This window comes from Aplysia californica, unplaced genomic scaffold (assembly GCF_000002075.1).
Source record: "Aplysia californica isolate F4 #8 unplaced genomic scaffold, AplCal3.0 scaffold00115, whole genome shotgun sequence".
Taxonomy (NCBI): domain Eukaryota; kingdom Metazoa; phylum Mollusca; class Gastropoda; order Aplysiida; family Aplysiidae; genus Aplysia; species Aplysia californica.
The window spans coordinates 1135039-1146431 of NW_004797385.1; the positions used below are offsets into that span (position 1 = coordinate 1135039).

The 11393-nt window shown below is 38.4% G+C and overlaps 1 protein-coding gene across 1 annotated transcript in view; it reads right to left on the reverse strand.

The window, feature by feature from the left end:
- LOC101859561 (motile sperm domain-containing protein 2) overlaps nt 1-11393 on the reverse strand; it is a 32274-nt gene that overhangs the window by 16546 nt on the left and 4335 nt on the right. The window contains exons 3-10 of the mRNA XM_013081093.2: nt 7621-7779; nt 5923-6009; nt 5069-5229; nt 4578-4638; nt 3898-3936; nt 3021-3145; nt 2216-2299; nt 634-804 (exon numbers count right to left, since the gene is read on the reverse strand). Of these exons, the coding sequence (XP_012936547.1) occupies nt 634-804; nt 2216-2299; nt 3021-3145; nt 3898-3936; nt 4578-4638; nt 5069-5229; nt 5923-6009; nt 7621-7779 (887 nt within the window). The remainder of the gene's footprint in view (nt 1-633; nt 805-2215; nt 2300-3020; nt 3146-3897; nt 3937-4577; nt 4639-5068; nt 5230-5922; nt 6010-7620; nt 7780-11393) is intronic.

Sequence of the window (11393 nt, forward strand, 5' to 3'; positions counted from 1 at the left end):
ACAAACACAAAAAAAGAAGGAGGGGAGATAAAGACAATAGATGCTTGATAGGAAAGAAGAAGCAAACCACACCAGAGCACCCGCCAACAACCCACACCCAAGTTCAACTCTCGAGTGGGGAGGAATTTTTATAGAATATCTCGGTCTTTCTGCTGGGAGGGATGTTGTATCCCTCTCTCTCCTGGTTGGCTCTGTTAAGCAGGGTTGGAAGCTCGCCCCCTAAATGATCTAAATTGTGTTAATGGGGCTGTAAAAACACCTACATTATTTTTATAAAAAAACAACAACAAATAAACATGGGACAAGGGGCAGGGGATTAATTTGTAAAAAAAAAAAAATTTAGCACATGTGACACAATTGAATAAGGTCAGGTAAGAGTCTAAGATTAGAGGTGTTACTAGAGAGTAACATGCACAAAAAAAGGAGGAGGAGAGATAAGGATGATAGATATTTGACAGGAAAGAAAAGCAAAAACCACAGCAGAAACCCCACCAAGGCAGAAAGTTTTTTTAGGGGGGGAGGTTGGTAAATGTTTTACAGCGCTCGCAACTGCATACAGTCATATGAGCACGCAGGAGGCAGCAGGAGTGAAAACCCACAAAGTTACAAAAATGAGTGTGAAAAACAAAGTACCCTCTCGTTGGCGCTGTTGTTGGTGTCGACGTGGTTGTGGTTGGAGTGACGGTGCCTCAGACCACTGGTGGTGGAAGAGGCTTGAGCGTTAAGGTTCACTTCGGAGGACGTCTCCGAGTCTTCTGACGATGTGTTTGTAGGACTCGAACTGTGCGCATCCTGGAATGTGACCTGAGGTAAAAAGAAGGTAAAACTTTCCAGCCAACTCCACTTTTTTTTTTCATGAAAGGTGACATAAATAAAATAAATTGTGAGGCAGCGGAGTGAAATCAGGCGCTCGTCAAAATAACGAAATCGGAGAAAAGGGCATTTTTTCGCAACTTAGGAAATTTTTATTGAATTTTTATTTTTTGGCTCAACCCTTTTTATGTCCATATATAAAAACTTCCATGTGAATTTTACTGAAATTACTGAGGGCACAAAATATGTAATTTTTTTCGATTTTCAAGGACTCTTTAGCTATTGGAATTGCCAAACTTTTGCGATCATTTTCTTGCTAATTTCACCACTGAAACCAGGCAACCTCACCTCCTTCAATCGCAAATATTTTGAGTTCTGTTCAAGATAGATGGATATTTCTTTCAATGGTAGCAAGGCAAAGAAAATAGCTTTCAGATGATACCTATAATTTCACATTCGCAAAAAATGACGAGCGTCTGATTTCACTGCGTCGTGACACAATCAAATAAATTCCACCTTATTCATCCCACGGGGTTATACAATAAAGTTCACACATAGCTAAAGAGACAAATTAACACATTACATCAATGTTACTTAATCCACAATATAACACTACTGCAGAAAAAAAAAAAGCTATTGTTGGTTGCAAATGGGCAGCACCGTTTTTCAGCTACGGTTTATCGTGTCACGCACAAGGACGCAATCAAATGACAACCCACATAAACGCTGTTGTCAACGACAGACGTCTGACACTATTATGAGCCTGTGCTCTGCTGTCTTACGACAAAAAAAATGTATACGGCATAATTAGGTCGAGTAGCTTCTTTATACAGGGGAGAAACCCCTTATCATGGCACACCCTTCTATCTTGGTTTTTATGGCTGTACAATTAAAAATAAAGAAGTTTAAGGCTTTTGAAAATATGCTTCGTGACCTGATTAGATATCAATATTGTATTGACAAAAGAAATTTGAATCTATAACTATTGACTGTATACCTCAGCAAATCAGACAAAAGTGACACTGGCCAATAAATATTGACATAGAATAATAAGATCGATATAATTTTTATTAAAGTTGAAACACACACAAAAAGTAAGTATTTTGCCTCCTCTATAAAATTTCATTTTTGACATACAGTATAACGCGGACAGGTCGAACATAGAAGACTTGAAATCACATATCCGTCGAACTGCACCTGCGGTCCCGTATTTTTTTCATCTTCTTTATCTTTGTAAGATATTCCTCAAACTATGGATCCCTTGAACTACAGAGGACGGTCCCAACAAATTTGAGCTATCCATGGTATACTGTACACGTTTTTCTGTCACAAGATAGCAGAGCTCACTCTCCGACCACCAGAGCCCTCACATCAGGCCTACACAACATTCGCCCAGACTCACTTTTTTCTGTGTCTTTTTCTCTTCGTCCTCCGGGTAGAGCGGATCGTCTCCCATCCCGGGTGTGTACTCGTAGACAAAAGTGTCCTGGTAAGAGAGAGAGAGAGAGAAGAGAGAGACAAGTGTTATTACAGCTTCTTACCCTAAAACACTGGGCGGAGACCTGATATTAGCATAATATTATACAGATGTGAAATAAAGAAAAGAAAATAGTACCTGTAGATGGGTTTTTTTTGGTGTGTTTTACGGTGCTCGCAACTGCATAAGGTTATATGAGTATGCAGAACACTCCCCTCCCCCCCTTACATTCCTGAATGTAATATGACGCCACTATCACTAAACCTGCAAAGTCAAAGTTCCCAGATTCCCTCAGTGGGTCGCTGGCAGGTGCTCGGGTTTGAGTAGTTTGCTCCTTCTTTCAACCAAACTAAGAAGACTTTGAAATCACCAACAAATCAACATAACATATCAACCACAGATGCCACATACTTGGCACAGGGCATAAACCTGCACCTCCCATCAACATCCTAGGTATACCAGAGGCAGAAAAAAGTTTTAGTAAGAGTATTATGGCACTTGCAACCCAATAAGGTGATATAAGTGCCGAAGATTAAAGGTGTTACAAGAGAGTAACAAACACAAAAAATAAGGAGGGGAGATAAAGTCAACAGATGTTTTCATAGGAAGGAAGAAGCACACCACACCACACAAGAGCACCCGCCAACCACCCACAAAAGTTTTTTTAAAACAAAAAAGTAAGTAACAAACCAACACACAGGACAACGAGACTGACTGAGAAAACACTCACCGTCCCTCCCATGCGCTCCGGTAACTGGTCGGCGGGTATGTACGTCTGAACGTCTGCCTTCGTCACAAATTTTATTTTCGCGGCGGCCTCAGCGCTCAGCCATGCTTTGATCACTTTCCACGCAGCTGAGGGGGCGGGGAGGGGGGGGGGGGGGGAGGAAAAAACCTTTGTTGTCGGGACTGCAAACTCTCTGATATTTCATGAATATCGCTAAAGAAATAACTCAAGTTTATTATGACAAAACAAAAAAAACCCTGACATATATTGCATATTATTACAAATAACTACAACCTAATTACAACCCTATCCCCCCTCCCTCCCTAAAATTGACATACTTTGCATATCCTTTAGAAAATGAGCTAGTTATAACAACAAAAAAGAAACTGAGAAACTCTGCATATCATAGAAAACAAGTTAGTTATAACCAAATAAACTAACATAGTTTGCATATCATTAAAATAAAACCTAGTTTTGACCAAAGAAAAAACACACAAACTGACATATTTTACATATAATTTTTAAAAATCTAGTCACATATAAAAAAAACGCTTGACATTCTTTGCATATCATGAAAAAAAAACCCAACCTATTATAGCAACAAAAAAATCATCCAACAGACAAACTTTGCATATCGTTAAAAAAAGGCATCTAATTTAACACTCTTAAACCATTGCAAATTGCAATAGTTGTTCAAATTCAAAAGAAAAGAAAATTAAATGGCAAAAAGAAAACTGTACTTATTGTGTCAAAAAGGGTGAAAAACATAACAATTATCTACAATATCATACAGAACCCCCCCCCCCCCCAACAAGAGCTCTAATGACAACACCAGCACAGCAAAAGCTGACTCGAAGGTGACAAAGTCGCTACTACGTACCATTGAAGATCCACGGCATGTCATAGATAAGCATGTATGCTGTGGAAATAAAAAATGCAAATGTTTATTTTCAGCCAATATCTGTACTTACAGATTGGGAGAAGTATCTCAATTGAACATCTCACAGAAAAAAAAGTATCCAAAAACAGAGCCCCATTCATTAAGTAGGCATATTTCACATTAACCGGGTACCCACCCGTTCGATGAACGGACTCGAAAGAATCGATCATCAAGTCGTTGAGGAACCAGGGCGCATTACTTGTGAATGGAAGCCTCACTTGTTTACAATGGCGTCTTAGACGACAGACTTTCCCAAGATTAAATCTAACGAAACTAATGAAAAACTCAAAATGAAACAAGTGACTTCAGACTCCTTAATTTAACTGAGCACCCTTTAAATGATTCTGAACCACCGTAATTTTTTTCAAATTCGAAAGTTAAGTGATTCAGAAGTTTTAGACAACCAAAGTGACGAACTTTCACAAATATAATATTATATAGATACCAGTTTGTGAAAAGTTGTCATTCAAATTATTGGACAAAATTGAAATCTTTACAAACTCTTAACAACAAAACTTGTTTTGTTCTTTCTGAACATTTCACACTTTCTGACAATTTTCCAGGCTTATCTTGCTTTTAAAAAAATCCAGTAAGAGCTTTCGTTCAAGCTCACCACTTACCTAAGAATGTGGGATAGTAGAATTTGAAGCAAGTGATGATGTATTTCACAAAGTCCATGTCCTGTTGATTGTAAAATAATACAGACTTGCTATACTTAAGCATACTTGAAATTTGAAATACATAAAACACGGGGGGAAAACCTATACTGCAAGTCATTTATTTTACTGATCCTGTGTACGTCTTCAGAGCGGTTTTAATATAGGGCTCAAAGACAAAAACTTTTCTATTACAGGATCAAGATTTTTTAAAAGAATACTTTTGTTTGATTGCTGGCCCACCATGCAAAGTTTCGTGGGCATAGATAAACTAATAAATGAACTAGAATTCTTTTAACGCGGCCAGACGAAAGTGAACAAGCTATAAACTATTTTTGTCGTACCACAATCAGTGGAAAGGCTCTCAGCGACATTTTAGAGAGAGCAACAGAGCATCAATGGACATGTCTGGAAAGCAGGAATGCTGCTTCCTGAAACAATGAACAAAGTCGTACCAGATTAGCGATTCCACACGACGTCATGTCCAGGCAGACGACTACTTGCTGCAGGGGCGACTCGAGGAAGGCTTTCTCCAGGGCAGACACAAAGCCCAGCTTCTCCATGGCCAGCCTGTCCGGCGACGCGTCCTTTCTGTGCATCTTCACCCTCAGCCACACTGAGACAAAACAAACACAATTTGTTGGGTTTTTTTAGTAAGAGTTTTACGGCACTTGCAACACAATAAGGTCATCTATGATAGATGAGTATTTTTTCAGATTTCAGATGGTACCAATAACACCATATGACCACAAATGCCCAAAAACTGACGAGCGCCTGATTCCATCACGTCTTGACACATGTAGTCGAGTGCACACTGGCACCTCAAATTAAGTCACATGATGCACTCTCTTGTGAATCAGAATAACGTCACAGTGCATGGCCTAGAATATTACGATACATATTATTATCTATAAAAGAATGAAAGAGTAATGGGAATAAAAGTCAGGAGCAGCCAAAGCATCCTCTTAACTAGAAAAACAAAATAATTATATATATTGGTGAAGACACACGAAAAACAACACCAAATCTACAAATTACATGATCTGGAAAGATTTATCACCATACATAAGAACAAAAGGAGGAATTGCCTTACAAAAAGCAGACAAGAAATCAGAGGAGAAGTAAAAGGAGGGTGCAAGTGTGGCCGTCTGGGTCATGGACTGAGGGAGCCGAAAAGTGAACAGTTTTTGATTTTACCAGAAAGGAGAGAAGGAGTAGATAAAAAAACCAAGAACAGCGCTGTTAAAAAAAGCGATGAATGGGTAACAGACTTAATTAAGTACACTGAATATAATTTCCTCTCACTCACATATTCGATGACCATTGCCATCTCTGGCGTGGAAATAAATTCCTCCAAGCTCCAATAGTTCTCTATCAAAGGTAGCTTCTGTCACATCTGTAACAAGAAAAAACAGAAAATCAATTGCCTTGATTTTTTTCTTAGTTTTAGTAAGAGTTTTACCGCACTTGCAACACAATAAGTTCATAAAAGTGCAGAAGACTAGAGGTGTTACAAGGGAGTAACAAACACAAAAACGAAAAAGGAAAGACAAGGACGATAGGTGCTTGATAGGAAAGAAGGAGCAAACTACACCAGAGCACCCATCAACCACCCACAAATCAATTTCACAGGAGCTTCTCATTATTTCGCTCTCACAGAACAGATTTCGAAATTATGTCATGAAAAGTAAAACTATACACTTAAGCAAACAAAGGCAAGGTACTACACCTTATTTTGAAATTGAGAAATAAAACTACTTCTCAATTTTTTTGGGAAAAGGGAGGTGGAGGCGCTCTCAGAATTTCACCTCAAGACAAGACCAAAAAATTAAAAAGGAAAATATTAAAAAAACACTACCAATAAAAGGAAAATAAACAGCAAAATCCAAAGTAAAAAAAAAAAAAACAACCCAAAAAAACATAACTGCCAGTCATGTAATGAACGAGGTCTGCCAACTGACACCAAGAAAAGGGGAATTTTTTTCTAGGCCAGAGAGACTTTATCAAATTAATCCAAAAGTTGAGCCAGCAATACTACATATCATGGGAGCTTAAATAACTTTGGATTTAGCAATCATGGTATCTGAACCAAAAATATATATATTTTAACCTTGCTTAAAAGCATTTATTACAAAAAGTGTCTTTTACAAAACTATAGACTTACAACTTTATTTACACATCGACAGCATAGAAACCAACAAATAGAGCCAAAGCCTGAATTTTCTTAAAAACAGTTTCTAAAATACATTTACGTACCTGAGACAAGGAATCAGACAGTAAGTCTTTTTTTATTTATAGTTTTAGTACGGTTTTACTGCACAAACATCTGCATATGGTCATATGAGCGCCAAGGAGTGGATGTCAACAGAGAAGTTCAAACGGGGAATCAGGCTTACACTGCTCACCTCTCTAGCCTCAAAAGCACAAAGTCTGCTTCGACTATCAAGGCATCCCGAAAATAACTTCACAAGAGAGTGAAAAAACATGCAAAAGAAGTAGAGGGAAAATGACGATAGTAAGGATGAGGAAAGAAAAAGCAGCAGTTCCCTCTGTTGTTCCGGCACAGTATGAGCATGACCTTGATAAATCAGCCCATTTACAATTGGCTGCTTTTACGGACAAGCGGGCTAACCCAGATTTCTGTGGTTTCCAGAAATCAGGGGTTTCCAGAAATCTTGACCTACACCAAAAATGGGCATTACCTATAAGAGAATTTGGTTTCATTGCTGTGTATATTTGGTTGGTTGTAGAGAAAACTCTCCTCGTCTTTTAAAGAAACTGATCAGGGGTCCAGAAACTTTACCTTTGATTTTCTAAAACAGCGTTTTTCAGGATAGCCCCCTTTTGTGCTCAAAAGCGACCAATTCTACTGTGCATAAGAACATGTTAATCCCCCTTTGGGAATGACTTAAAGACAACTTCAGTCAGTAGCACTGCCCTGGTGGGGAACTCAGTGTGGGTGGGGGGGAAACACACTGAGTCTGAGAAACTGTTTCAAATTCATTACCCCCAATCTTTATCTCTTTCCGGAACTTGAACGAGGAATGCACCAGGTCGACACCCTCATCCAGCCTGTCCTTCCCCCGGATGTAGGTGCGCACAAACGTCGAGTCCTCTCGCAGTTTGCTGATGTCACGTTCATCGTATAAACCATTGGCAATATTCTCTGCAAAAGAAACCCAGAGAGAATTCTACTGTAAATCATTTGCATATCTCGAGGGGGCAGAAAAAATCCCCCAAAAACAGGGATAATAAAAGCGAAGCGTGCTGACAATAATGAGTTACTTCTAGGATTCAAGCCTTAAGGATATAGATACATCATGCTTATTGGTGAAGTTTTTACAATTTAGAAGTATGAAATAATAAAAGGCATGTTACACTTAAAGAATATGGCATTATTAGAAAATCTACAGATTTGATCATAGTGTCGATTTGTGGCCAATATCTCCATTCGTGGAGAGTGACAAGTAACTCATTTTGTCAGCACACCTCACAAATAAGAACAGGGTTAATGAAACAAGTAGCCAGGGAAGTCAACATGGTTACGGCCATATCATCGGCGCCATTCCACAACTGACAAATAAAATGGCATTTAGGGTAAAAAAAATTATTTCTTCAACACCCAGCTTTCATACAATTATTATTTTTTCGTGTGTGTTCAACTGAGGTAGAAGATGCAGATATCTCTACAGTGACAACCCATTGCTCCAGCGAAAACAAAAAAAGACAACGATTTTCATCAGAGGGACTTAGAAAGGCAGAACAAACATGGAAATGAAAAGTGAAACGAAATCGACAAACTGTTAATATTTCAGTAAAAAGAAAGTATAATAAACAACAGCAATTAAGACTTCTTTAACAAAATCTTCCCTTTTTCTACGTGTCCCTCAATTACCCCCCCACCCACCCAGCCAACCCAAATCTCTCTGTCCCCCTTACATTCACCCTCCACACCCTTCTCTCTCTCTTTCTTACAAATTTATCTCTATCATCCTCATGCGTTCTGCTAGTGATGAGAGAAAAACGCACATTATTTCAGTAACTGTAACTGATAGAGGTGGGCAAAATCCGAATAAATATCCGGATAATAGGATAGTCCTCAATGAGACATTATCCGAATTCAGACTCTTTAACTCTTTTTCCTGACCCGTTAGCCGAAGTGGTTGCACCCATTTGTTGAAGTGATGCTAACCCGTTAGCCGAAGTGGGTGCACCCATTTGATGAAGTGATGCTAACCCGTTTGTCGAAGTGGTTCTAACCCATTTGCCGAAGCAGTTCATATCATATTGTTTGCCGAAGAGGTGCACTAAGATAGTATCCAGATTTTGCTAAAGCGACTCATTGCCCAGCCCTAGTATCTGAAGATACTGTCTGTGTCAACCTGAGGTGGGAAAGCCTGCATAATTTATGCATGAGCAAGTCAGAATGACATCCTGCAAACTTATTCATATAGGGACAGATGTGAATGTGTGTATGCACATTTATGACCTAGAAAATGACTGATAACATATCTAATTGACTGAAACAGCAGACAACATAAAGGGAGGACTTGCATATTTGATTGAGAATCAAGCACTGCTCGGTCCACTGATCACCAACCCAATTACCTCATTAGGAATGCTCACTGAATAATGGGGAGATGGGATGAGGATGGCTTTCCCTGAGGCAATAAAGAGGGGAGTACTAATCTAGTGTCAGTGCTCCTGTGAAAAATTTAAGCAGGTATGCACAAAAAAGAGACAGAACAGCACTGGCTATATTTGTTGAATTGCTAAAAATAAAAATCCTTCCATCTTCAATAAATACCTCTTATTTAAAAAAAATAAACATTTAAGATTTGTTATGAAACTTCCAAAATGGGAAGATGGTTCAAAGATGAGTGTATCAATGACATTTAAACCATTTACATTTTACAAGAAAAAGGCTATGCACAATATGAACCTTGGTCCTTTGAGCCCAAACAGTGACATGCCATGCACAATAAGTGACAAAGAATAAGAAGAGAAATTTTTTTGTTTGATTTACTCGACAAAGCGTCTTGTTCATTTTAACATTATTAAGAAAAGTAAAATTCTTATACCTTGAATATAAACTTTTTACATAAACCCTTATTGCCAAACATTTAGATTCGAAAGATTGAGGTCTGATATTAAGGGTGTAGATGAGGGAAAGAGTTCCACTAAAAAGTCTCCATCACTCCCAAAAATAATAACAGATGACAGGTCAATAATCTCCCACTTAGCACAGAACATCTTGGACTGAAGCCAGGGCAAATAATGCTATTGACACAGAGTTCAAAATGACCTAAGAGGGAATGTCCAAACGATCCCGTTATTATTACAAAGCAGGCCAGACCATTGGGTAGTAAAGGCAAAAAAAACAACCAAAGGAACCCCACAGGTAATTTTCTGTGTTTTATAATGGTGAAATAAGGCTCTCATCAAAATAATTTTAAATAAGGGAACAGACAAAAAGAGTCATTTTTTTGTCTGTTCGGCGATTTTTATATTATTATCAATTTCTTTTTTCTTTTTTTGGCTCAACACCAGTCAATTTTTAAGTCAATCTAAAAAATCATTTCTGGGAGGATTTTACTGTAAAAACGTTGATCAAAGGCAGAAACAATGCAAATTTGTAGTTTCATATGACATTCTATTACTTATACAGGGTATATAATAATAATATGCCCTCTATATGCGATATGTCAATGATATTTTCCCCAATGATTTGGCAAAAGTTATTCAGGGTTCCCACTCATCAAGGAGAAACAATTTCCCACTTTTTCCCCCCTCGACTCCTGGTTTTTGTAAAGGGTAATTTTTTTTAAAGATGACAGAGCTAGGAAAAAGATATAACATATAAAGAGAAAAGCACGATAAAAATCATAACATGGCTGAGAATAGATGTACAGTCGCCTTTCCTGGAGTGTCAAGGACAGGGATTGTAGGGTAACTGTAAAATAAACAAAGGTGGGACGAAAGGTCTCCACAGCTGGGCTTCTGGTTGTCAAATTAGGGGAAAAAAGAGGGGGGAGGGGGAGTAACTTATTGGCTGTTGGCTTGACATTTGCAAAAACAAATCAAAACAAAACAAGGGTGACACATCACAAGCCCTTGATTCTGATTGTGAATCACAACACATCATTGAAACTGGTTTAAACTAGATTCTGTTTTTGTTTTTTGGTGTGTTTTTTTTTTTTTTAATTCTCTCACTGGCCTAAGCCATCATCTACAGCACAAAGGCAAAAGCACAGGAATTTTTTCACACCTTGTCAAACTAAGGTGGACCTTACTCCCAGCTAATGTTTTTCTAAGGTACAGAGTCACAGTACAGAGTGACTACAAGGGCTCTGTGCACAGAGGGTGTTAATAAAGTTAGACAGCTGCATGTGAGGTAGTCATGTAGACTGTCATAATCTGACTTTTTTCATAACTTTTAAAGACCCTATACCCCAGGAAGGTGAGGACGGGTTGGGGTAGCTAAAAAGCAAATAATTCAATGGTATTTTCCCGACCAGGATATCTGAAGATAAACTTTGTAGCTTTTCCCCGATTTCCCACTTGAGAGGGAACCCTGCTTTTTACAAAAAGTAGAAACTTCAATCTTTTCTGTGATTCTCCTGTCTAGTTCTTTCGTAAAGTAGGCTTAAAATTGAGAATCATCAAGGAGGTTATTTTCATAACATTCCTAAAAATCTAAAATGGGAGAGAGAGATCAAGAAGACGCTAGCCAAGTATTTATGATCAGTGAGTGAGAAAGAGAAAGAGAGAGAGAGAGAG